The sequence below is a fragment of the Ambystoma mexicanum genome, chromosome 6p, assembly GCF_040938575.1.
Source record: "Ambystoma mexicanum isolate Mex_15411 chromosome 6p, UKY_AmexF1_1, whole genome shotgun sequence".
Taxonomy (NCBI): Eukaryota; Metazoa; Chordata; class Amphibia; order Caudata; family Ambystomatidae; genus Ambystoma; species Ambystoma mexicanum.
The window spans coordinates 1,499,896,383-1,499,923,604 of NC_090935.1; the positions used below are offsets into that span (position 1 = coordinate 1,499,896,383).

Consider the following 27,222-nt stretch of genomic DNA (forward strand, 5'->3'; position numbering starts at 1 on the left):
TTTATGGTCCAGTCTGACCATGTTAGCTGCCCCTGCCCATTTCCTCCAATCTAAAAAAAAAAAATGTTTTAATATTTCATGCTGGGCTCATGCACCCCCCCTAGGATGCGGCCGTGGCCCGCTGGGTGGGTGCGCCCTCAAGTTTCAACACCTCTGTGCTAGGGGCATCCCTTTTTACCCCTCTTGCATTCAGAATTGCCGATGATAGCAAACCTGTACGATTTAAACGCACTCTTATAATGGTGTCAGAATGGAGTGCAATCAGGGGCTCCAGTACATCTTCCGGACAGTCTCTCTCCGTCAGTTTTTCCCATAAATTGACCCGGTCGAACGCCTGGACCAGGTCAACCAATGCTATAAAGATCTTCTTTCCACTTTGATTGAGTTTGACCCTTTAGAGTGCTTAGGAGCATGATGTTCGCTGAGGTGCCAATATTTTGGAGAAATCCAGTCTGGAATGGGTCCAACCAATCGAATTTCCTTATCCAATTTGAAAGTTTTGTCAACAAAAATGTGCCAAAAATGTTTCCTATCACGCTAGTAACTCGATAGGCCGGTAGTTTTTAGGATCCTCTTTGTTTTCTTTCTTAAAGATCGGCACTATCGTTGCTGACGTCCACGATTCTGGTATTAGACGTTGCTGGGATATGTTCTTAAATACTGTGTGTCTGAAAGGAGCCCATTTGTCCGGGTGATCCTTCAGCATTTTGTTGGTCAGACCATCCGGACCATTTTAGTTTGATTTAAATCATTGTAATTACCTTTTAGCAGCCCAGAGGTATCTAGCCTTGGACAGCAGAGAGAAGGCCAACAAAGTAGTGGGGCGGGTCATTTAATAAGGTAGAGTGGTACATTAAGCCCAAGGGATCAGGGAGACAGTGTCCTCACTTTTTTTACTATTTCCCATCACCATCCCCACTGGCTTCTAAAGGCACTTTACATTTTAATTGCCACTCTCTCAGCCAATCTCTCTCTCTCTCCTGTCTCTCTTTCTCTCTCACTCTTTCTCTTTACCTCTCTCTGTCTCTCTCTCTCTATATATATATATATATATATCTCTCTCTCTCTCTCTCTCTCTCACACACACCCCTTCTTTCTCCCCTCCCTCTCTGTCACTGTCTATCTGTTTCTCCATAAAGTGCACTGTGCCCCGCACAGGATTAAGGAATAACAGACACGGGAGTGGGTTGGAGGTTGCCTCAAAACTCCCATCATTTCCCTATGTGATGCAGGCTTTGAGAGCTCACCCTGCCTTGAACAGGTGTTTAGCGTTCCAGGTAAGGCAGAATGCTGGCAGATAAAAACATGTGCAAGGTTTTCCTGCTTGTTTGTTTCAGAAATCTTCCGCAGTGTATCCTGAACAGGGATCCGGGTCCACCTTCAGGAGACTGCTGCAAGTTGAGTGAGTGCATGTGAAAGGTCCGATCGATAGGTTTACTGCTTGGCTGATATTTTATATTCTATGTCACCTGGGCAATATTTTTGTTTTGGCTGGTGTTAGGTTCAGGGACGTCATTTCACCAAAATGCCAGGGGTAGCAGAAGTGAAATCACATGGCCCTTGACCTCTGATGACATCACAGGAAGTGATGTCATTTGACCCCACTCCAAAGTGACATCACGGGAAGCGATGGAACACAACCTTTCACCCCTTGACGAAACAGGAAGTGGCATCACATAGCATTTTTTCCTAAGTACACTATGAAAAATATGGTTACAATATCACTGTAACGTGATAAACATTTCATACAAGAATAGATCACCATATGTATCGGCAGGAAAAACCATGCTATAACTGCAATTTGCGAAAAGCAAAATACATAGTCCGAAATGGATGCTTATTCTACTCTAAATGTCTTTTGGAGTATTTTGCTGCATTGTGAATTTGAGGTGTTTAAGAACAGACTAAATCAGCGACTCACCCCCTGAAGTGTACCTGAAATAAACCTTTAATGAGTCTAGCAATTATTGTATAGAATTCCAGAAAGACAAATTATTTGTTATTCCAATTCTTTCTTATTTAGGGGTCACTGCTCAAAGTGTTACACTAATGGAACCCCATGCTTTTTTTAAGAAGCCTGAACAAGAATGCCAGCCACTCTAGAAACAAAGAACCACATGGAATTGGCCATAGCCCAGGAGCTTCAATTTGTAAAAAAAAAAAAACTTGATTTTTTTTTTAGGGGTAGCAAGGGAGACCTTGGGGGTCGCAAGTGACATCACACGATCCTTGACCCCCCCCCAAGTGACATCACAGGAAGTGATGCAAACGACCTTCAGATTTTTTAGATGCATCTGTTTCCAGGTGCTCTCATTTCAGACAGATATAAGAACTGAGGCACAGAGGGAGGCATGATTTGTCCACGATTACACATTTGGGGAATGCCATTTTCTAGATTTGGCGTGGGGTCTATATGTAAAACATACGTAATGCAGTATTTGTAACAGGGTAGCTGAAATCTGTCATGCAGGCTACAGCTAGTGTATGAAACATCCATAGATCAATGGACACAGAAGTACGTGTTATCTGTGGCGTTGCTGTGTTAAACAAGTCAGAAAAGCACTGACCTGGGGAGGTGTGCGCTGCTGTTTAACCAGGAGAAAAATGCTGCATGAGCAAGGCCTGAAAATGAAATCATTGACCAGGATTTGGTATCAACAAAATTCCCTAGTTATAAATCAACCAGCTACCACTACGATAGAAAAAACGTATTAGACTGGTCTGCGTGCACAGAGGGGAGTGCACCTGATAATGTTATCTTTGCTGGAGTATAATACCTAAAAAAAGGTTCTTTCAATGTACCCAAGACCCCCCATTTTATGTATCTAAGCGTAATACACTATTTAATGTAATATCATTGCTGCACACATAAATCCATAGCACCACATTTATTTAAAATTGAAAACACCCATGAGTTGCTTCTCAGGGACTCACTGGTAGACTTCAAGGCGTGCACTGCACACTACCCCTTTGTCAGACCCAGTGGTGCCCGATGGGTAGCACAACATTTGGTAGCTCCCATGCGACCCATGCTTTGGAGGCCCCTCCCAGCTCCTTCACAAAGCACTGGGCTCGACACACCTCAAGCCGGATCGGACCACCACGTGTGCGCAATGTGCATGATGATTATGCCGCTGCAGGTGCATGCACTACTGCAAGTGAAAGAAGGAAATATGTTTTTCAAAGCTTAAATCTTTAATGTAACATAGAGAGAAGGGAGCGGTGCCTGGTCCACAAATATACCAGCCACCAGTGGTGGCTGGTGAGTTGTTTTTTTGGCGGGTGCAAATATTTGACACAGGTATGTGATTGCGACTGAGCATAGCGAGGGAGCCCAAACTAATGTAAATGGGTTGAGTGGGGGCAGGGGGATTCTTCTCCCTCCCCAGAGTAAATGTTTTGAATAATGGGTTAAAATGGTGCATTACACAGCACACTTTCTGGGAAAATTTGGGTAAAAGGGTGTGGAGGGTAAATCATGAAAAGAGTACAATAGATGCAAGTCACCAACAGTGCACAGGGCATTTCCCAATGCATTATCATGCCGGTACCTGCAATATATGTCGGTATAAAAAACATTTTTATGCTGGCTGTGCCCATACATTTCCATGCTGGCTCCACCATATTAGTATTCCCATATAAGACCATACTTAGGTTCGCTTCAAGACATTTTTCTATAGTATGATTACTGGCACTGGGCACAAAACTGGCTCTGCCAATATATGACACTAGTCCTATGTAAGTATATACTTCTGTTGTTTTGGCCTGTCCAATCTGGTTCCAATGTAAGCCAGTCTAGACCCATAAGAACACTTATCTTGCTTGATTCATCATAGATGCTCAGTTAATAAAAAGTCATGCTACAGTGAAGAATATACAGGCCGCTATGCCAAAACAAACACTGAGCAAAACACTGTTTTTTGTGTTGGCCGTTACATACTTTGGGCTTGGTTGCGTAGAAGCAGGTTCTTAAAATGTATGTAACTTGAAATCCTCAGGGTGACCATGTGTAGCATAGATTTATATAGAGGGAATGTAAAAAATAAAGGGGAAGGAAAAGTATACTTTTTCGGGCTGCGAGGATCTTCTCTCCCCAATATATTTTGAATATTCAGTATATAATTTTAGTATTTTACGGTGGGTTTGTTGTGAGTTTTTATTGTGGTGTTTGTGCTTAAATTGTACTTGTTTTGACTAACCTTTTACTGTGATTTATTATGAATGCTTTACAATGTTTTCTTTTTTGTGGCGTTTGATTAGCAGATCTCACTTTCAGAAGCCGAATCCCTGTCATCATTTTATTATAAAAAATTAAAAATGCTCAGATTTCGTACCCTCACAGATGGCGTTCTGTCATAGCACACTTTTTCTCTCCACGCTTTATTTGAGGTTTTTAAGGATACAGTTCATTGAAATTTCGAAACCAAAGTGAACAGAATTAACACAATCAAAAATTAAAAGTTCATCACCAATTAGTTTATCATATTGTTAAGAGTGGAGGCCCCAATGTCCTGGTCCCTCTCACCCTGTCCACATATAAAATCTTCCTGCAACGCAAGTTGCCCTTCTGCCCCTAAAACAGATCAGTTTAGCCTGGGCTACAACAAGGCAACATTTTTTCAGATTAGGGGTTTATGATACAACTGTTACCAGGCTTGTTGTGCAGTGATTATCAGGAGCCATGCACCATAGAAAGCTTGGAATGGGTCACTAAGGATTGCAGTGACCTTTTCAATGGTAATCAATGACCAGATCCTGACCCACCATTGTGTGATGACCGGACCCTCTTGCTTCTTACACGATTGGCCAGCGTCAACCTGGCGGCCATCAAAAAATCTGTGTCCACTTTGGATGTTGGCCCTCGTAACAGGTATATGCCTCCCTCCTCTGAGTCTCCCAGAATTATTATCTTAGGTTCCCAAGGTAGCGCTATATTTGTTAGCTCTTTAATATGCGAGAGCACCTCCTTCCAATAGACTTGTGACACCCTGCATTACCATATATAGTCAATTGTACACTTTTCCTGACAGCTTTGCCAACAGTCTGCCGAGATGTTCTTGTTGATTCCATTCAGACACATGCAACATCTGAGGAGGATTTTATACATGCACTCTTTTACACCAGTGCATCGTGATGATTTATGCGCCCGTTCCCAAATATGCTCCGACGATGCGGTTTGCATTTCGATCCCTAATTCTCTTTCCTATTTCTGCATGTATGGCTGTTTATCGGCACTATCTGTGGGGTCTAATAATTTGTAGCACAGCGTTGTCTGCCCTTTTGTGATCCCCTCTGCTGGAGGTAGCCCAAACCCTTTGGGAGCCGTGTGGCCCTTTTTGTAACTTTGGGATTGGAGATCCAGTGTCAGATCTGCATGTAGTTGTACCTCTCATTCTCCAAGAGTGAGAACTTATTTTTGCACCCATATGTGAGTGGGCTAGTGCCCATGTACAGTTGCCCCAACCTGTGTTTACCACCTGCTGCCCATCCCCTGAAGGTCTGCTCTTCTTTTTCTGGTGAGAATTCTGAGTTCCCTGTGACTGGCGAGAGTGGACCCAGTCCTGCAGGTATCTTTAGCAAGGCGCACCCACTGTCCCAATATGAGAAAGTGGCCCTGGTAGAATGCAAGAGGGTCCCCCTGCTCCCCGTACAGAATGTGACATAAAAGGAAGGTTGTTTAGGGGTAGCCCTGTAGAGCCCTGTTCCACCTCCACCCATTTCTTCCTGGCGGGCTGGGACTAGTCAATTATTATGCAGATTTGGGCTGCTATCAAGTATCTTTTGACTGAGGGGCCGGGCCCCTCTGCCACAGTGGGCGCATAACTGTTTTCCTGTAATCCCTTTGGTGTTTTTTGCCAAATATAAACACTGAAATTTCACCCTGTGGCCATTCCATACTTTTCATAGGGACCTCCACTGGGAGAGCATGGAAAGCATAAAACACTTATGGTATTAATGACATTTTTACAGCTGTGATGACATTCCTTAAATAGGGACAGGAATTTGCCTTAAAAAGGGAATCATAGGTCGGTGTTAAATATACCCGTAGATAATCCTAGTTTATCTTTAGTCCACCTCATTTTTGAAGCCGATTGAATTGCCCTCAAGGTGTGCTCCGACTTGCCAATGTTCCTCCCTACTGATTTCCCGTAGTTGATTGAGAATCATGAGTTTCCCTGAACTTCCTATTACTGTAATGGCTCGTGGCATAGATTCCTCAACCTTACCCAAAAACAGGATGATCTCATCTGTGTTTAGAGTGATTTTATGCGCTTTTCTTGGACCATTATACCCATAATAGCTTCATCATTCCTAATTTTGTGTGCCTGGGGTTCTAGTGGTAAACCAAAAGTAAGCGGGGACATTGGACAGCTCTGCTACGCCGTGTGCCTCTTCCATTTCTAATCAGTTTTGTGTTGTTTTGATTGACTTTGAATTTTGTGAATGAGGATTGAAAATTAGCTACAATCCACCTCCTCCTGAATTTCTGAGCAAATCCATAGGCTGATAACACCTTCTATATGTAAACCCAGTTCACACCATGAAATGCTTTATTCACATCGAGTGACAGAAGGTCTGCTTTCTGGTGTATGCGAACAAACCATTTGTTTAAATTAATCGTATGCTGAATGTTAACAAATGTAGAACGACCGCATATGAAACCAGTTTGATCAGCATTTATTAATATAGGGATAATTTCCATCAACCGATTGGCAAGGATTTTAGTGAATATGTTTGCATGGCTGTTGATAAGTGCAATGGCCTGTATGACTTGAACTCCAGTGTGTCTTTCCCAGGCTTTAATAAGAGTGTAGTCATTGATCCTGTCATGACATAGAGATCCTCCCAGGCTCCCAAACAAGATAAATACCTTTGTCAGTTAGGGCGTTATTCGGGAACAAAACATTTAATAAAATGAGTTAGGGAACCCATTGGGTCTTGGTGCCTTGTGTGGAAGTGCTTGGATAGCGTTATCTACCCCCTGTAGCGTAATCAGTCCCTTGGTGTCCGAAAGTTATGGGTCATGTGTGGGGCTAAGGAACACACTAGTATCCGCCCGACCTCCCATCCCCCACTTTTAGAAGCTCAGTGTAATAGGATTGTATGATTTGGCTTTTCTCCCCGTCCCCTTGTTGTATTGTTGCCATGAAGTCTCAAAGTGCCCCAATGTGGTTGCTTGATTTTATCTGTTTCAGTTTGGCCAGCAGGATTTCATTTGCTTTGTCCCCTTTTGAGTAATAAAATTGCCTGGTATATAGGACTGCTTGGACCGATTGATCCGTATGTAGAACTTACAACTTTGACTGAGTCACCGGAAGTGCTCAGAGTTTTCAGCAAATTCATAAATTTGTATTACTTCTCTTTGTCCTTGACTTCCTGCTCAAGTTCTACTCGTGTTTTGTCTCTAGCTCTTGTTAATGCCGCTGTTCTCCCAATCAATTCCACTCTAAATACAGCCTTATCTGCATCACAGACCAAGCCCGGATCCAGTTAACACAGATCATTTTCTCAAAAATAATTGTCTATCACTACCGCCATATGCTGCCTAGTCACCTGATCTCTCAGTGCTGCACTGTTCATTTGCCACTGCAAATGCTCTGCCGCGTGAAGAGCTAGGCCCACTATAGTCAATGTGTCTGGTGCATAGTCCTCAAACGTGTTCAGCTCTATATATATATATATTGCAGAGGTCTAAGGAATCAGTGAAGAGGTGGTCAAAAACATGTCTAGCCTCGGCTAGCTTTTGTGGACGGCTGACTAGAATGTGTAGTCACTTTGCCCCTGATGGTGGAACTGCCACATTTCCACCAAGTCCAATTCCTTCAATAGCCTTGTTATGGCTTTGAAGTTCCATACATCTGACAGTTCAATCAGAGAGGTTCAATCCATATAGGGGTCAGTCACACCGTTAAGGTCCCCTCCAAGAATGAGTTTGCCTTCCCTGAAAGTGTGTATTAACGGAATTAGGTGCAATAAGAAGTTTTGATTCTCGTTCGGTCCATAAATCACCATGCAAGTGATTGGACATCCATATAACCAACCATTGAAGGCCAAATACCTGCCCTTGGGATGCACAAGCCTATCTTAATTTCAAACTGAATGTTGCGAGCTATAAGGATGGCTACACATCTATTCTTTTTCCCTGTGGTGGTAAAGAAACCCCATGGATATTCCCTATATTTCATCTACTTTTCATCTTGGGTCATTAGGTGCGATTCCTGTAAGAATCCGAATCCCCACCCAAGTTCGCTCCTTCTCCTGAGAATTGATTTGTGTTTCACCAGTGAATTGGGACCCTGGACGTTCCATGAACCTACGCTTCTGCCATAGTATTTGTATATTATCCCTCTTTTGCTGGGAGTAAGCAGCGATCCCAATATGAGCGAGGCTACTACAGCAGGCATTACCTCTTTCCCAAACAATTTATAACAACCAAACATTCCCAGCACTTGGGTTCTAGACATCGTATCTTGTTTGACATCATTGGACACCTAGCCTCATGGGCATAGTCCCTTGTGCCGGGGCCACCATGGGCCCCCCCATACCTGACCCTCCGTATCTCCCATCTCCAGCCCTTAGCAGATCACATGGCTTTGCCTCTTTGCACCCGTCCGCCCCACCATCAGAGATATTTCCCCTCTCACCCACACTCTCTTCTCAACCCCTAAGGCCATGAAATAATAACTAAACAAGGATTTACAGCCAATCTAGGCATCCACCTGGGCAACTGCGGGCTGGGGGTGCTTGCTCCAGTCACTGAAGCCTCCATGGTACTTGGGTCTCTGCGGCGTGGCTAAGGATACGTGTTCGTTCTCGGGCTCACTGAGTCTTGCCTCTGTTCATTGGACCTCTCAGTTTGCCTGGTTTTCTAGAGTTCCCCTCCGGGTCCCGCTGTTGTCCATTGCTGACTTTTTCGGCCATCTGCTCTTCTTCCACCCACAGCGAGGCTGCTTCCTCTTGTTTGGAGATGTTCTATTTTCTCCCCCCGACCTCGAATAGCAGCTGGCAAGGGAAAGCCCTCCTGTAGGTGATATTTTGCTCCCTTAGCCACAATGTGACCACATTAAGGTGTCTTCGCTTGACCAGCGTAGATTGGGATGGATCCTGAAACAGCATTAAGTAGGCTTCCTTGTATGTGATACTATTTTGCTTTCTGTTCTCCTGCTTTATAGTGCCTTTCTGGCGATCGAAGTGCATCCTCATCAAGACATCCAGGGCTAGCTTGTTTTTAATCTGGAATGAGTTGTACACTCTGAGTTCGGTCCAGGGTGATCTCATCCCCAGCAGGGAGCTTTTAGATGTAGAAAAACAGGCCCTCCGTGTAGACCCCCAGTTCTTGATCTGATACCTGCACTGGAACTCTGTTAGGTAAGATTTTTACTTTAATGCTAAATCTACCTCACTTATGAGAACACCAAAACTGTTTGCTGCAATGGTAGATTATTTTTCCCTATACCTCAGTGAGTGGGAACCTTTTTCCACACTTGCAGATCCTTTTACTCATTTTATGGGTTTCATTTTTAAGACTCTCCATAGTGTCCTTTTAACTTTATCCGCTTAGACAACGTTTGGTGCATATCTTTTTATTGTGACAGGGTTTCCCTTAGGCCTTAGGGCTCCCCTTTTACTTTCTCTGGCTAACCTTGTGAGAACTACAGTCCCCTAGGGTAGAAAGGATAATCGTATCCCTTCTACATTTTGTTAGGTGAGACCAGCACGCCCTACCTTATGTGAAGTGCTGGGGGGAAAACAATGTATCCCCTTTCTTACTAGCACTGTAACAATTCTGTTACAGGGACAAGCTTACCTTAAATGGCTGGTGTCAGTGAACCTTTTTACAAATTTGGTACACCTTTACCGTGGGCTGTTTTGACAGCCGCGGTAAAGACACCCATGAGCTCCCATTTTACGAAAATGGCCCCTTTCATCTTTTATAGCCATTTTTGCCCTTCTTGTCCCTTGCTTGGTCTTTCCCCTTCCCTACAGGGCGGGAAAATCCTTTGTGGGAATTACATTTTCGGCAGGAGACCATGGTCAATTCCACCCAGGCTCCAGAGTGTCTGTGAAGGCAGGAAGCGAGGAAGGAGTCCAAAACTCTGTAGCCCTTTGTCTTCCAGCCTACCTGCGAGAATCCAGTTGAAACTGGGAGGCTTGCTGTCCTGAAAGGACTGCCAACCCCCCCAAGTTTGAATTTTGCACGTCTATTTGATTGGCTGGGTTCCTGCATAAAACTCTGATCCTGGAAGCTGAAGAGGTAGTCGACCAATGGACCGGAGTCCGAAGAGGAAGATGAAGAAACTGCTGCTTAGATGATTTCTAGCGACCGGAGAGCTTGCTGTGTAACCGGAGCCTGCTGTTACCCTTCCTTCCAAGCGACCTGGGGACTCCCGAATCGAGATTAAACTTTGGTGGCATCTTGCTGGACATCCAGAGATGTGATTCCAGTCCTTGAAGTCCCCTCACCAGAGAGCTGGACCAGATTAGCGACACAAATCCAATCAACGATATTCTGTTTACTTCTGGCTCCTGAAAAGAGCGCCAAAACCACAGAGCCGCATCCAGCCATGAAGACATTTTTGCCTGGAGCCTTCTCCATTGATCGTTGCTTCAAAATCCCTTCCAAAGTCCTGTCTTCATGACCAAGGAATCCATCGACCAGGTTTTTGACTGCAGATTCTGAAGTCTTCCTGCTCCAACTCTTCTTCTGTGCTGAGGTACTGTGTTGGCTGAGGTATTTACACACCTTAAGTCTTTTGTGATTCCTGTGTGGCTTTTGGGTGTTTCCTCCGATTGGGAGGCCTCTCATCCAGTTTACCCAAGCCCACTGCTGGAATTCCTCTAGGGTGTCTTCTCTGAAGACCCTGCACCCTAACTAACTTTAAAGTGAAATACTTACATGTTTGTAGAGACTTCCTCAGGAACTGTGAACTTTTCCTGCAACCGAACCCTATCTCACCCTGCCTACATTTGGCACCTAGACCACTAGTGAACTAATGCCATAGACTTTGGAAGGACTGGATAAGAAAATGATTCTGCCTTGAAAAGTATAACACATGCTTAAAAGTGACTTACTTGTGAAAGAGTTTGTTGGTAACTGTACCTCTGAGAGTCAACAGTTACAAAAGTTCTTACTTACCTTGAATGTGTGTTTTGCCATTCTGAAAAATATATGTAAGGTTCTTACTCACCTGTGAATTGGTTGTGCCACGTTTCCAAAAGTAAAGCTGTTGGCTTCACTTCACTATTTATTTCAGAATATTAGTGTGCAAGTTCATCAACTGGGTCTTGCTTCCCATTACCTCCTGTATACCCTGTCTGAACTAAGTCTTTCTTGGGATTTACCTACCTTGAATAACATTGACTCATTCTTAAAGTGGAACACTGGGTTTTGCTTTCCCTGGTCTGTTTTATACAGATTCTAAAGCAGTCTTAGGTTTATACCTTCCTTTAAGATGCTAGTAGCTCCTTTAAAAAGTATATGGGTTTTACTTACCTTGAGGTGGCTGTGTGCCATCCTAAAATAAGTTAAGGTTACTGCTTACCTTAGTCTGTGTTCCATTGACCTGAAAAGCAACTTTAATAGTATATTACAACATTAGGTTTTACCTGCCTAGAATAGCTGTGTGTCATTCTTAAACAGTGTTCTGTAGGTGTAGCGGACATTGGTCTGCCTGGCGCAATCCTAAATTAATGTAAAGAGTTCTAGCTTACCTTAATCTGTGTTCCACTGAGCTGAAAAGCAGCTGTAATTGTATATTACACCAAACGGTTTTACTCGCCTAGTATATGTGTTCGGCTGAATGTGGTTATAGGTTTCTACTATTTCTTGAATGAGTGTTCCACTATTTAGAAAAGTATACCTGCAGGTTGGTTTACTAAGTGACTTCTTAACTGAGTGTTACTGTACAACTGCTAGGGTCTACTACCCTTTTATTACTGAAAGTAATCAGAAAGTAACTTAAGGTTTTCCTCCCCATGAGTATTACTGTTAGTAATTCTGAAGAAGGTTTATGCTTTGGTCTGTGTACCTTCAAGCATTGTGTTGCGTTTTTATAATGTGTTTATGACTCTATGACAATGCACTTACCCCACGACTTAACTTGGCCTAACTGTATTTATAATAAACCTTTATTTTTTATCAAACTTCTGTTTGTAAGGTTTCTGTTGAACCTTTGGTATACTACAAGTTCTTAGTACCTTCCTACGGCCCTCTCTCGGTTCTGAGATAAGCCTGGCTGCTCTGTCTACGCTGCCCATATGCTCAGGTGGTACAGCCTTATACCAAGAGTGGAGTTTTGTACTGTTTCATTTGTATGGTTTTACTAAGCCCTTAGTTGGACTTGAGAAAAACTGTTCTAACCCCCCACTGGTTCTGATGTTGTTTCGCCGTGATCGGTTCTCGGCATCTTCCTGCTTCGCTATAAGGATTTCCATTCGCTGCTTCAGGCCATCCGTCCTCTCTGTGAGGAGGACTTGTTGAGGGGCCTGCTCCCCTACTCTGGTCTCGACTTTTTCCAGATGGGATTCTGCTGCCTTTATATGCATGTTAAGTTCCACAATTGACCCCGCCAGTGTGTCTGTACTGCCCTGAATTTCTTGCTTCAACTCGAGGAGCATGGCCCTCAGGTCCACCCTGATTGAATGGATGTTCCGTGATTCTTGGGTTAGTTGGGGTGACACAGCCGTGTGAACCTGTGTGCAAACCTAGATAAGTTGCTTTTTCCCTGATTGTTCCTGTGTTTGCAGCATCTGCTTGATATTCCCAGAGCCTGTCCCCTTCGCTTTACCTGGCGTCGACATTGTATCCCTTTTGAATCTATGGCCGCCACTCAGGAAAAACGCACACTCCAGATTTCCCCCAGTAGAGGCGAGGTTCCTGAGCATTGACCAGATCTCCACGACAGATCTGTGAGGTGCCAGGGGAGCACGCCCACCTCACCATCAAGGCACTCACTCTCCCTTGGCACCGTGCTCCAATGCGCTCCTCTGTGTTATGGGAGGCCCTGAACCCCACTCCAACATAGATTGTCTGGGTATCACGGCAGGCATACAGTAGAACACTTGGCTCTTAGCTTTAGTATGGAAGGTCCCTGTCGCAGTTCAGGTTTGCAGCTCCTCCGATCATTGAGGCCGCCTTCTGGCCTTCTGGTGCTTGCTGTACGTCCCGCTCCACCTTCCACGCTGCTGCCAAGATCACTTAGGTATACAGTAAAGGTTTACTTGACTTATTTTAGGAAATACTAGATTCATTCGGAATCATGTGCATTCTATATTTGCTTAACCCTGTGCTTTAGCTGCCCTTGACCTAGCCATACTTAAGAGAGCCCAGGGGTTTCACCTTCAAGGCTTTACATATTCCTTACATAGCTGAATGTGCCTTTACTGTAATGTCATTTTACATATCTGTTTTAGTTGCAAATATATTTGTTTTCATTTTCCAGTTATCTGTTCACCAATTTAGATCATGCTGGATACAGGAATTGATATCTAAATGGTTTCCAATATTTTCCTGTGACAAATGATGGTTACAGCAATTTGAAATTGTATGTGGTAACCTTTCTTCTATTTTTTTTCAGCTTGCCATGTTACATGTTCCAGCTGTTTTGGACCCTTGGCTAACCAGTGCGGATCCTGCTCCAGGTCTCTTGTGCTGCATCAGGGGCAGTGCTTACCAACCTGCTTGGAAGGCTCATTTGCAGAAAATAGTAATTGCAAAGGTATTTTATTATGTTATTGTAATGTTGTTTGCACAGTAAAGTATACATTTATGCTATGTTACTGGGTCTTACATAGCGTAACCTCTACCATTTTCATGACTCCTTGGCCTGTAGGGATGTGGAAAAGATGGTTTGGTTTTCAGTTGGTTGGGATAGGATGTTTTCCAGCATGGGGTCTGGCATGGATTCACATGCTCATGAATATTCCCCGTCGTCAGGCTGGGAATCCTCGGTAAAGAAAAAATCAGTATCAGTTTCGTTTCCGATCTGTTTTTCATAGTAGTAACCAATCACTGATCTCTGCGTCATACTGACCACAGCCAATGACTGCCCTCTACCTAAGCCCCACCTCTGGCAGCCATCTTCAGATTTTTACCGCACGTTCAAGTGTTGGGAGTCCTCGTGCTTAGCTCTCGAGCTTTTACTGCGTGTTTTGCGCTTTTTCAGGTGAATTTTTTTCGGTTAATCGAGCCTCAAGCTCCACCGTTTCTACTTCCCTGTTGCGGGATTTCCTACGCCCCTCAAGGGTGAAGATTTCGTCGAATCAACTTCTTGGAGGATTCCAGAGGATTCCAGAGGATTCGCGGCCTACTTCGCGATGGCCCAGGATGCAAGTTCGTCGCCCGGACCCAACTGTTTCGCAGCTGCCCTGGATGCGGGCTGCAGAATGTGTTTAAGGAAGACGAACATTCGCAATGCCTCTACTGTCTTCATGGGGACAAGACTCATGTAGAGAAGGACTGCCAGTTCTGCAAGAACTTGTCGGAGTTGACCATGAGGGACCCGTCGATCCCGTCTCGCAAGCTGGTTGGAGAAGGGCTTGATGGGTGAGAAGAAGAAGAAAGGGTCCGAGCGGGCTTCTAAGTCCTGTGCGGGCGCCCCGGCGACGGGGGCCCAACACCAGGCCAAGCGCTGCGAGTCCGCTGGCTCCGGGAGCGCCGAAAGGTCGGGCTCTTCGGTCGCCGGGCAGGGGGCACCTTCCCCGGCACCGCCAACCACGAGCCAACGCTCCGGTTCGGGGAAGAGAAAGTCCGAGACCCCGGGTAAGCTTCGGGAGAAGCCCAGTCCGATCTCGGAAGAGGGGGAGCGAGGCGTCGCCCCTCCCCCGAAGGAGAAGGCCCGGGACGCACCTAAGGTGGTGAAGGCCCCTACTCAGCAGGCGAAGGCCTCTATCGAGGCTATCGCGGCGACTCTGGCCAAGCCGGCAGAGACACCGCCAGCGGAGACTGCCTCCGGGACTAGAGTTTCCCTGCCACCAAGGAGGGAATCCTCTTTTCAGCCCATGGTCGTGGCCGCCATGATGGAAGAAGCGAGGGGGGGCACGGTGCCCTCCTCGAGCTCGGAGTCAGCCTCGGAGGAGGAACTGACCGAGGCCGTGAGGAACCTCGAAGTCCAATTCGAGAAGGTTCGATCCCGTCAGGAAGATCCTCGGGAGATAACCGAGGAAGACGACGATGGTGAGGAAGAGCGGCCTTCCCTTCCGGCGCAGCCGGATCCTAGGCCTCAGGATGGCTCGGCGGCCATTTTGTCTGCCATCCAGTCCTTATGCTCTGAGATAAGGACGAGATTCCCACGGCCCAGGCCGGAGGACCCACAACCTGGCCCGTCGGGAAGTCCTCAGAACAAACGACGGAGGACCCAACCCTCTCCTCCGCTCGCCCCCGTAAGGCCTACAGTTCCCTCCTCATCCTCCCACGAATCGGGAGATGACGGTGCGTTGGGCTCGACGACGGGTTCTGAGGGCGAATACGACGGAACGGGTCTCCCGTCGCACGGGCCTCGCCGCCCGACGAGATTGGCTCATTCCACGCCATGATCGCCAGGGCGTCCGAATTGTTCCAGCTCTGCCCGGAGGAGCAGAAAAAGGAGGGTTTCCTCTATCAGCACCGGGAGGCCAAGAGGAAGACGGTCATCGCGGTGCCCCTAATCGATGACATCTGGGAGGAGGGCCTGTCGGTTCTCAAAAACCCCTCCACGGCACCAGCCAAACGGGACCGGTACGAGAAGAAGTACCGGGTCCCCGAAACCGCTCCCCTGTGCCTCAGGGCCCAGCCAACGCCAGACTCGGTCGTCTCGGCGGCAGCGAAGAAGAAAGCGGCGGGATCAGGAGCCTCGACGTCGAATTCCCCGCCGGACGGCGAGGGAAAGAAGTTGGACGCCATGGGGCGGCGGGTCATTTCGTCGGCGGCGATGATGATCAAAGCGGCCAAGGCCCTGCCGATCGTGGCCCGTTACGACAGGGAGCTCTGGTTTAAGCTGGCCCCCATATTGGACTTCCTGCCGGACGGCAAGAGGTCCGAGGCCCTGGAAATACTGCAAGAGGGCGAGGTGGCGTCGGACCACGCCATAACGGTGGCAACCGATATTGCCGATACCGGGTTCCGCCAGCTGGGCAACAGTGTTTGCCTACGACGACGGGGTTGGCTCCGGGCGACCGACTTCCGTCAGGACGTCCAGACCAGGGTGTTGGACATGCCGTTCAACGGCAGCAACTTGTTCGGGAAGGCGGTGGACGAATCCCTCCAAGCCATAAAAACGGACACGGAGACGGCCCGCGCCCTAGGAGCCCTTCAGCAACGACGGCCCTTTCGGAGCTCCGGAGGCAGACAGGGTGGCTCCAAGGGATCCAGCGGTGGCTCGTCGTCCTACCGCCAGGCGGCACGCTTCTCGTCTCAGGAGGCCTACAGGGGTCGCGGCAAGCAGGGAGCGCCTCGCCGCCGTCGGCAAGGTGGCCAGGGCGGCAAGGCCACCACCTCCAAGCAGGACTGAACCGGCCGTGGTCTCGGGCCCCCACCGAAGCACCCCGGTGGGAGGCCGGCTGACGAATTTCATCGGCGTGTGGAAGTCCATCTCCACCGACCGTTGGGTGCTGAATACCCTGGCAAGAGGGCACTCTATCGAATTCCTGAAGAAGTGCCCTCATGTTCCACCTGTGGCCAGGAAGGAAAATCACGTCCCGCAAATGCTGTTGGAAGTACGGGCGATGCTCAGGAAAGGCGCCATCGAGCTTGTCCCGAAGAGGCTCTGGGGCTCCGGGGTGTACTCAAGGTACTTCCTCGTCAGGAAGAAGACGGGCGGCTGGCGCCCCATCCTGGACCTTCGTCGTTTGAACAAATACATCAGATCACAAAAGTTCAGGATGGTCACCCTCCAGCACGTACTGGGACAGCTGGAGGAAGGCGACTTTCTATTGTCGTCGGACCTGGAGGATGCATACTTCCACGTTCCCATCCTCAAAAGTCACCGAAAGTTCCTCAGGTTTGTCGTCCAGGGACGCCACTACCAATTCAGAGCACTGCCGTTCGGATTGAAGTCGGCCCCCAGGGTCTTTACCAAGTGCCTAGCACCAGTGGCAGCGCGGCTGCGCCTGCAGGGGATTCACATCTACCCCTACCTGGACGACTGGCAAATCCGCTCAAGGACGAGGGAACTCGCCGTCGAACACACTGCGAGGACCGTCCAGCTACTCACAGACCTGGGATTCGCCATAAACTACCCAAAGTCCCACCTGATGCCGTCGCAGGTGGCCCTGTTTCTGGGAGCGAAGCGCGATACAGTGAGGCGCCTGGCGGCCCCGTCGGAAGAACGGACGAAGACCATTCTAGGCAAAGTGCAGCGCCTTCTAGCCACGGACGTGGCCAGGGTGAGGTCCATCAAGTCCCTCCTGGGGATGATGTCCTCTTGCATCTACCTGGTGCGCCTCTGCAGACTACGGGTGTGCCCTCTTCAAGAATTTCTCGACGCCCGTTGGATGCAGGCGACGGGCACCTTCGAAGACAGGGTCCCCCTCAAAGAGGTGTTCCGGCAGGCGATTCAGTGGTGGGGCATTCGAGCGCACCTCACAGCGGGCAAGGACTTTCAGACGCCGGCGTACCAGGAGACGGTGACGACGGACGCCTCCCTGGAAGGTTGGGGCGCCCACACCGGAGATCTCCACGCAAGAGGCCTCTGGCTCCCGGAGGAGAGGCTCCTGCACATCAACGTCCTGGAACTCCGAGCCGTGTTCTGGGCTCTCAAATCGTTCCTCCCGTCGCTCAAGGGCAAGGTGGTGCGGATCTTCACGGACAACGCCACGACAATGTTTTACATACGGAAGCAGGGAGGCACCAGATCCCCAGCCCTATCGAAGGAGGCACAGGATCTGTGGCACTGGGCGGTCGCCCAGGGGATGTTCCTGGTTCCCTTCCACCTGGCAGGAGAAAGAAACACCATCGCCGACTCGCTCAGCAGGGAGCTGCGTGCGTGTCACGAGTGGGAACTGCGCCAGGATCAGGTGGATCAACTCTTCCGACGATGGGGCAAACCCCAAATCGACCTGTTCGCAACAGCGACGAACTCGAAGTGCAAGAGGTTCGCCAGCAGGTTTCCCCAGCCGAGAAGCATGGGCGATGCGTTCTCATTCCCCTGGGACGGCCTATACCTGTATGCGTTCCCTCCGTTGCCGTTGCTGCTTCGACTCATCAGCCAGCTCAAGAGATCCCGGTGCAGGATGATCCTCGTCGCACCGGCGTGGCCGAGCCAGATCTGGTTCCTGGACCTTCTGGACTTGTCAACGTCCCCTCCCATCAAGCTGTCGGCGGATGCGGGCCTTCTCTCCAGAGAAGGAGGCGCCATCTTCCACCACGACCCGGCGTCGCTGAACCTGCAGGCTTGGCTCCTGCAGCGCTAGAGTTTGGAGGCTACGATATACCGGCTGATTGCAGAGAGGTTCTTGCAAAGGCCAGGGCGTCCTCGACTCTCAAATGCTACGGTCATAAGTGGAAGAGGTTCTCTATCTGGTGCCGAGCACAGAAGATCAACCCCCTACGGATTACGGCCCCTCAAGTGCTGCTGTACCTGCTATCGCTGGCAAAGGCAGGGCTAGCCCATGCCTCCATTAAAATTCATCTGGCGGTGATCTCCAGATATACTAGAACCACAGGACGGACGTCCCTGTGGTCCCATCGACTGGTAAAAGAGTTTATGAAAGGACTGTTCCGGTCGTTCCCGCCGGTGAAGGCCCCGGCCCTGGCGTGGGAACTTAACGTGGTGCTGACCAGGCTCATACGGCCCCCATTCGAGCCGATGCACTCCGCACCGATGAAGTTTGTGTCGTGGAAGACTGCGTTCCTGGTGGCCATTACCTCCGCACGACGAGTGGGAGAGATCCAGGCCCTATCCTGCAAAGCACTGTACTTGACTTTCCATGCCTCGAGGGTGGTGCTTAGGACGCACCCCTCCTTTATGCCCAAGGTGCCGTCGGACTTCCATCTTAACGAGCCCTTGGTGTTACCTGTTTTCTTCCCGTCTCCTTCGTCGCTGGCCGAGAGGACTTTGCACTCGCTGGATGTGGCTAGAGCGCTGAAGTTCTACGTGGACCGCACGAAGAGTTTCCGGAGGACATCACAGCTGTTCGTGAACTTTGGACCTGTGAATCAAGGGAAGGCTCTCTCAAAGTCTTCTATTTCCAGATGGCTCTCCGGCTGCATCATGCACTGTCACCGGTTGGCTAACCGACCGCTGCCAGGCCGTCCGAGAGCCCATTTGACCAGAGCGATCGCTGCTACTACGGCGTTCTTATCTGGTGTGCCCCTGCTGGACATCTGCAGGGCTGCTACGTGGAGGTCGACGCACATCTTCACGAGATTCTACTGCGTCGATCGGGATTCCAGGGTCGGCCAAGCAGTGCTGCGCAACCTGTTCGCTTAAGGTGAGCCTGGTGAGGAGGTAAGAGATGCTTAATGTTGAGTTTTTTGTATTGCTTAATGTTGAGCCTTTTGCCACCTCCCGTGGTTGTGCATGTGTGTACTGCTATTTATTCTTATATTCATGAGCATGTGAATCCATGCCAGACCCCATGCTGGAGAAGGAACAAGTTACTTACCTGTAACTGTTGTTCTCCAGCATGGGTCTGGCATAGATTCACATGCGAACCCTCCCGCCTACCCCTCTGCGGCTCTTCACTTGGTCATACTGCCACTTCACGTGCTACCAAATCTGAAGATGGCTGCCAGAGGCGGGGCTTAGGTAGAGGGCAGTCATTGGCTGTGGTCAGTATGACGCAGAGATCAGTGATTGGTTACTACTACGAAAGACAGATCAGAAACGAAACTGATACTGATTTTTTCTTTAGCGAGGATTCCCAGCCTGACGACGGGGAATATTCATGAGCATGTGAATCCATGCCAGACCCATGCTGGAGAACAACAGTTACAGGTAAGTAACTTGTTCCTTAGTATCAATAGAGGTAGGAGAGCAACACAGCTGTTGCTGTAGTGCTGATTTTGGGGGTATGTGTGCCTTTGGAGGTGTGGTATCCGGTGAGACCCGGCCTGTGCAAACCTCATGATGGTATGTTTGGTATTATGACTGCGATCATGTGATGACATGTTCATGGGTATCCAGTCTTTTTACCACATGTTTTAAATTGCAGCTTTTTTATTGTCGTATTGTTTTTTTTTCATTTTTTCTCCCACCAAATATTTTTACCACAAATTGCAGGGGGTGTTTGGATTGTGCAATATGGGGTGGGGTATGGGTATGTGAGGAAGATGGTGGGTTGGTTTGGAGAATGGGGAAAGTCTGGAGGACTCCTGTACTGCAGTTCCAAGGTCGGCAGCCGCAATGGGCTTACTTCAGATAAGCGGCACTTTGCGGTTTGAGTTAACGGCAAATAGCACAACTGCAGTTCTTGGGGACCTTGTTGGCTCCCCTTGCTTCTGGGGTCCAGCACTCTGTTGAGGTGGCTCAGGCTTGGGCCACCCTGCTTTGGGAGGGTCCTCAGGATCTCCCTGGAGCTTGGGTCCTGCTTAAAGACGATGTACTCATTCCTGGTGTTCCTGTCCCCTGGCACTCGATTCTTGCAGCAGTAAAGAAGTACATCCAGCAGGGAGAGGGGTTCCAGTGAAGTTTGTCTTGAGGTCAGTTGGTACCACCAACTCAAGGGATGAAGTAGTCAGTTCCAGGCTTCTCTAATTGATATGAAATTTGGAACTTCAGTACTGCAGCAGGGCTTCACCGGGCAAACCAACTCTGCCTCCTCTCCAAGAGACTTTGCCTTTTATTCAAGGTTTTTACCATTCATTTGCAGCATAGCTGTCCCTCACACAGCAGGTTGGCTGTCCTGCAAGGGCAGCCAGCCAACCAATCACCTTTGGGTGCATTCCTGTAACCAAGGGGACTAAGCAGAGGGAGTTTCGGGAACCTCCATCGCTTCCTTCCCTGCCAGTCACGCTGGAGCCAGAGGTGGGTTTCAGCACTGAAGCTCGCCAAAGACAAAACAAACAAAGGGACCAAACCTGGTTTGGCACGCAGAATAAAACTCAAGAAAGACCTCACACGCAAGAAATGGTGAAAAAATATGACCGGGGCCATTTGGACAAAATGGGCACCCAAGGATGCAATACTGCAGCTGAGGATTCAGTCTGCAGTAACCACGTACAATGGTATGAACATTTAAACCGCTGCCACCAGCCATTAAATGTAGTGAGGGTAACATAAAAAATGTTACAGGAGTCAGTAGGAAAAGGGGCTACTAAGTAACCCCCCCAGTACTTCCACATAAGATGGGTTGTACTGGACCTACATAGGAAAAACAGGCAAGTAAAGTAAATTTCACTTCACTACTCTTTGGAACAGTAGTTTACCTAAGAGAAGGTATTTAAACCGTAAGAGAAACCCAAAGGACTTCTCTGTTATGCTGCACTGAAGGTGCTGTGTGTCACAATACAAATGTGATGCCTCTGGAGTTTGTCAGACTCCACAACTAAATGAAGCACAGTGTCCAAATCAGATAAAAACAAATGAGACAGTGAGAAAAAGGTCTCACTCACTCCAGGATAAAAAATGAAAAGTCCTAAAGTCCAGTAAAAGAGCTCGGGGTGTCTAAGGTTGAAGGGAATTGGCACAGAAATTAGAATTCTCCCTAACACCCATCAATGCAAATTAATTGAAATTGAGTGAGACAATTGCAGAGTATTAAATATGTTGCTCTTTTAAACATTGTAAATGAGCATCAGCATATTTGTTCATGCAGAATCATATAACAAATGAGCTGAATACAGTAATTGTTAGGTAAGATTTTCATATTTGTGATGAATCTTCCTGACCTATGTCAACCCCAGAACTTTTTTGCTTGGACTTGGCCCTAGGTGAAGGGGAATCTTTTTTCCCCTCTCATGCAGTCTTTTACTCTTTTTATGGGTGACCTTTTTGTGGCTCTCCATAGTGTATGGTTGGAGCTATAGTTTCCTATAATGTTTGGGCTTAGCCTGGATTGCTCCTTTGTTAATTTCTCTTTAATGTACTTGGGTGAACTACAGTTCCCAAGGGGTAAAGTGGGATTTTTATCCCCTTTACATTTTGTATAGTTAGCCAGCACATGCCACCTTATGTGGATTGCTGGCGCATTCAATGGATCCCCTTACTTACCTGTAGCATTTCTGTTAGAATTGCAAGTTTACTTTAATGGCGGGTGGCAGTGATTTTACTTGGTGACTTTTTAGTTGTATTACTCGAAGGCTGTTAAATCATTCTCGGTAATGCACAGAAGGGCCACCATTTTGCTAAAATGGTGGGATCCTTCATTTTTTCACCATTTCTTGTTTGTGGTTTCTGAGGTCTTCCCCTGCCATTCTAGGCAGGAACGACCTCAGGGGACTTTTTGTCTTTGTCTCGAATCCTTTATATTGGGAAGGCAGGAAGTGAAGGAGGAGTCCAAAACGGCCCATTGTCTTTCACCTTGCCTGAAAGGAACCCAGTCTCAATGGGGGTGCTGGCTGTCCTGATTGGACAGCCAGACCGCCCCTTTCTGTAAACTACAGGGTGAAACTGCAGACATTGTGCTGTAGTTTCTGATAAATACTCAGAACCTGCTGACAACTTGACCACTGGAGCTTAAACTGAAGAGGAGGAAGAAGAAGAAAAAGCGCCTGTAGCTATTTCCAGCGAGCGGAGAGCCTTCTGTGTAACCAGAGCCTGGTGCAACCCTTCCTTACAATCGACCTGGGGGTCCCGAATGCAAAGACTCCTACCCAGAGGGTTGTGACATCCACTAGTCTCAGGAAGACCTGCATTCTGAGCCATCCCACAACATGCTGCAACCTTGCTGGGCTGCAAACCGCCAATACCCTGGGACCTCAAGCCTGAGTGCTATGCGTGGTCTTTCGAAGTCCAAATCTGTCCGAAACTTTGGTGGACTCCTGCTGGATCAACAGAGACCTGATTCGAACCCCTCAAGACCCCTCACCGAGAGAGTGAAGAGACTCCGACCAGCAATATTTATTCTTCATCTAGCTGCTGTACAAAGTCACCAAATTCATACAGCCGCGAGAAAGCATGAAGAGTCCTTTGCTGGAAGCCTCCTCTGACTGCTGCTGCATGTTCCCATCCAGTGTCCCGTTCTTTTGTCTCCAGACCAAGAATCCAGGGACCGGGTCCTGTCCTGCTACACCCTGAAAGCATCCACTTCAAAGCTCTTCTTTTCTCCTAGGTCTGGGCTTGGGAAATACTTACCTTAAGTCTGGTGAGCATCTTGTTGAGACTGAGTGGGTGATTTGTGTGGTTGGGAGTTTGCCCATACCACTTGCCCAGACATAATGCTGGAACACATATAGTGAGCCTTCTGTGAAGTCCCTGAACACTTTAACTAACTCTGTAAGTGAATACTTACTTGATTAAGTCTTTCCTGCAACTGAACCCTATCTCAACCTACCTGCAGCTGGCACGTAGACCACTAGGTTCCCTCTTCTGCCTCTGAGAGAACTTGTGCAATAGACTAGGGAAGGACTGGATAAGAAAAGGATTCTTCCTTGGTAGTATAACCAGTGTAAAGCGCTTACTTGCTAAAGAAGTTAGTGTGGTAACTGTATCTCTGTGAAAGAAGAAGTTACAAAGTGTCATTAAGTTTATGCTTACCTTTGAGTTGCATTCTGACCCTCTAAAATGTGTAAAGGTTGCTTTATTAACTTTAAATGGTGTTGGTACTGTTTCATCATTGCTTAACTGAATGAGTGTAAAATCTTACCAATAGGGTTTACCAGCCTTGAATAACCTGGTGTCATTCTTAAAGTGTATCATTGGCTATTGCTGTCCCTGATTTGCTTAGTGCATTCTAAAATGGTTATTGAGTGTTCATACTTTTTTTTTTTAAACTTCTTTTTATTATTCAGCGTGGCAGCAACAAACAAGCGAGCAGCATGAGGCGTTACAGCATGAATAACATATAAACATTGTAGGTGCACAGAGGTTATTACACATGACATCACAATCAGTGGGTACAATCACGGAATGAATTGGGAACCAGAAATCCGTCGCAGGGAGGAGGACAGGGGCCGGTGGGGGGAAGAGGGCGGGGGGGAAGCATCCGGTGTTACAATCATATCGGACATGTAAGAGCGGAACTTGAGCCATACATTTCTAGGTCTAGAGTGGGCAGGTTGTATATGGGACCAGGCTTCCTCAGAGTCCGAGGCCCAAGTAACCGCCCTCAGCCATTGAGCGTGTGTGGGGGGCAAGGGACGGAGCCAACAGAGTAGGATAGTGCGCACCGCAAGCAGGAGGCATAGGCCAGCTAATTTTTTGGAATCACGAGAGAGACCTGGGAGATCGTGAAAGAGACACACCAGCGGAGAAGGAACAATGGGATGGCCGAGAACCGCAGACATTGTCGAGCAAACTGCCTCCCAAAACTGCGAGAGGCGAGGGCAGGACAGAATCATATGAATGTAGTCAGCGTCGTCATGGTGGCACCTAGGGCAGCTGGAAGGGTGATCCCTGGACATACGATGTAGTCTGGTCGGGGTGTAGTGAAATCTGTGTAGCACTTTGAATTGAATGAGTTTAAAACGGGAGTTAAAGGATACTCGATGTGTGCGCTCGCATAGATGTGCCCAGCGTTCGTCCGAAATCTCAACACCCAAGTCCGCCTCCCATAACCCCCTCAGTCTAGCGAAATCGGGGACAGATCTGGACTGCAACATCGTGTACAACCTAGAGATTTTACCCCTTGTAGGCCCGGGGGAGGTGAGCTCTTCAATAGCTGGGTCATCCGGGGGCGACGCCGGGAATGTTTGGTAATTGCGTTTGAGGGTCCTGCGGAGGGATGCGTATTGAAGCCATGCGCCCTGGTCACTCCTCAGGGGCAACGGGAGATCGGGCCATTCAACAAATATACCCTGGTCAAACACGTCACGCAGCAGCTCATAGCCTGCGTCCGCCCAGCGGCGCACCGTGCCCGATGGGATCTGCGGGACCCCCGGGAGGAAATTCCAGAGGGGGAGATTGCCGTGAAAGGCGTATGTAGTTTTGACTAGTTTCCACATTTTCGCCAGAGCAAGGGAAGTGCAAGCGACCGGGCTCTGTGAGTCCAATGCTGAGGAAGCGGGGTGTATCACCAAGGAGCGGATATCACGGTCACAGACCGCAAGCTTCTCAAGTCGAACATGCGGGGGAGGGTCTATCGTATTAAACCAGTGAGATGTGTATTGGAACTGGGATACCAGCCAGTATTTGAGAAAATTAGGGGCACCGAAGCCCCCGTTAGAAATGGGGGTAGATAAGGTATCGAGTTTTAGGCGGACCGCACCTGAGTGCCAAAGAAAGGAATTCACAGTGCGGGTCAAGTCCCGGAAAAAGCCCTCCCCCGGCCACAGGGGTATGTTAGTGAACCTGTAAAGCAACTGGGGTAACACCACCATCTTCAGCAGCCCTATCCTGCCCGCCAGGGAGATCGGGAGCCTGTCCCAGGCCTGGACCCTAGCCGTCAGGTGTGTGAGATATTTCTGATAGTTTTCCTGGAAGGACAACGCCCGTTGGCGAGTCACCGCTATGCCCAGGTAGGTGAATGTAGACTGGGCCAAAGTGAAGCCCAAAGTATCAGGAGGGGGGAAGAGTGCATTCTGTAAGTGGGAAGAGAGTGGATTTTGAACAATTCACTTTGAGGCCAGAGATTCGGCCGAACCGAATGATGTCCTCCAGTATTGGGGGTAAATTGATGGAGGGAGAGCGCACAAACAACAATGCATCATCCGCATATAGGGACACTATATCCGCCTGGCCCGCCGTGCGGAGGCCTCTGTGAGCGTGAAGTTGGCGGAGCATATCAGCGAAGGGCTCTATTGCTATGACGAAGATCAAGGGCGAGAAGGGGCACCCCTGTCTCGTCCCCCTGGCGATCTCAAAGAGGGGAGAACAGTGGTCGTCAGTGCGAACCCTGGCCACCGGGGAAGAGTAAAGCAATCTGACCCAGGAGAGAAAGGAGGGGCCAAACTTGCAGCTGTCGAGAACCCGCCAAAGGTACCTCCATGAGACCGAGTCAAACGCCTTTTATATATCAAGGGTGGCAGCTACTGCCTGCGTGTCGGGGCTGATTCTGTCAATTATATTGAATAGGCGCCTTAGGCTCAAGGAGGTGGAGCGACCAGGGATGAAACCCGCCTGATCTGGGTGGATAATAGATGGCAGGAGGGGAGCCAGCCGGAGCGCCAGGGCCTTGGCATATACCTTGACATCGCAATTTATGAGTGAGAGCGGACGGTATGAGCTACATTGCAGGGGGGGTTTGCCCGATTTGAGTAGTACTGTGATAGTAGCCTCCCGGAGTGAAGGGGGGAACACGCCGGACTCCACAGACTCCTCCCAGAGAGCTAGCAAGTGGGGAAGCAGCTGTGACTTAAACTGCTTGTAAAATTCGACCGGTATACCGTCCGAACCGGGGGCACGCCCCGAGGATAAGGAGTCGATAGCGTCCGACAGCTCCTCCAGTGTGAGGGGGGAGTCGAGGGAGGCCGCAGCTTCTGGGGACAGGGCTGAGAGAGGGAGGGCTCTGAGAAAGGAGTCGATCTCCATCACCGGCACCTCATCTGAGTTGGAGTATAGAGTTTCATAAAATGTAAAGAATTCCCTATTGATATCTTGCGAGGAGACAGCCATGGAGCCGTCAGGTCTCTCGAGCCCGATTATGTGTGGGGACTCCGTCTCGTGACGGATCAGACGTGCCAGGAATCGACCAGGGCGCTCTCCCTCCCCATATCTCCTCGCCATGCCAGGATTATCCAAAAACCTTTGTTCACGATCCGCGAGGGACCGAAACGTGTCTAATTCCGACCCTATGTCAGCCAGGCCGCTCGAGGTAGGGTGAAGTGAGCATGCGGCTTCCAGGGTAGATAGTCTGGATTCACTAGCAGCGAGATCCCTTCGGATTGACTTCAGGACCCCATTCTCCTTGGACAACGCAATCCCTCTGATATATGCCTTAAATGACTCCCATAGAGTGGCCTGGGTCGCTACCGAGCCCGTATTAGTCTCGAAGAACTCCTCGATCGACCGCTCGAGTTCTGAGCAGAACTCCGGGTCCAATAAGGACAGGGGCTTCAGCCTCCAGCTACGTGGCCGGCCAGGATCGGGACCCCAGCTAATGGTTACAGTAACTGGCGAGTGGTCAGATAGGGTTCTGGCGAGGATCATTAATTGTATAACGCTCTTGACCAGTACGTTGGAGATCACCCATCTGTCAATGCGGGAATAG

General features: G+C 48.6%; 1 protein-coding gene across 1 annotated transcript in view; it reads left to right on the forward strand.

Annotated features, from left to right (window-relative positions):
- FRAS1 (Fraser extracellular matrix complex subunit 1) overlaps positions 1-27,222 on the forward strand; it is a 1,618,415-nt gene that overhangs the window by 547,821 nt on the left and 1,043,372 nt on the right. Inside the window, exon 17 of the mRNA XM_069626341.1 lies at positions 13,578-13,718. Within this exon, the coding sequence (XP_069482442.1) occupies positions 13,578-13,718 (141 nt within the window). The remainder of the gene's footprint in view (positions 1-13,577; positions 13,719-27,222) is intronic.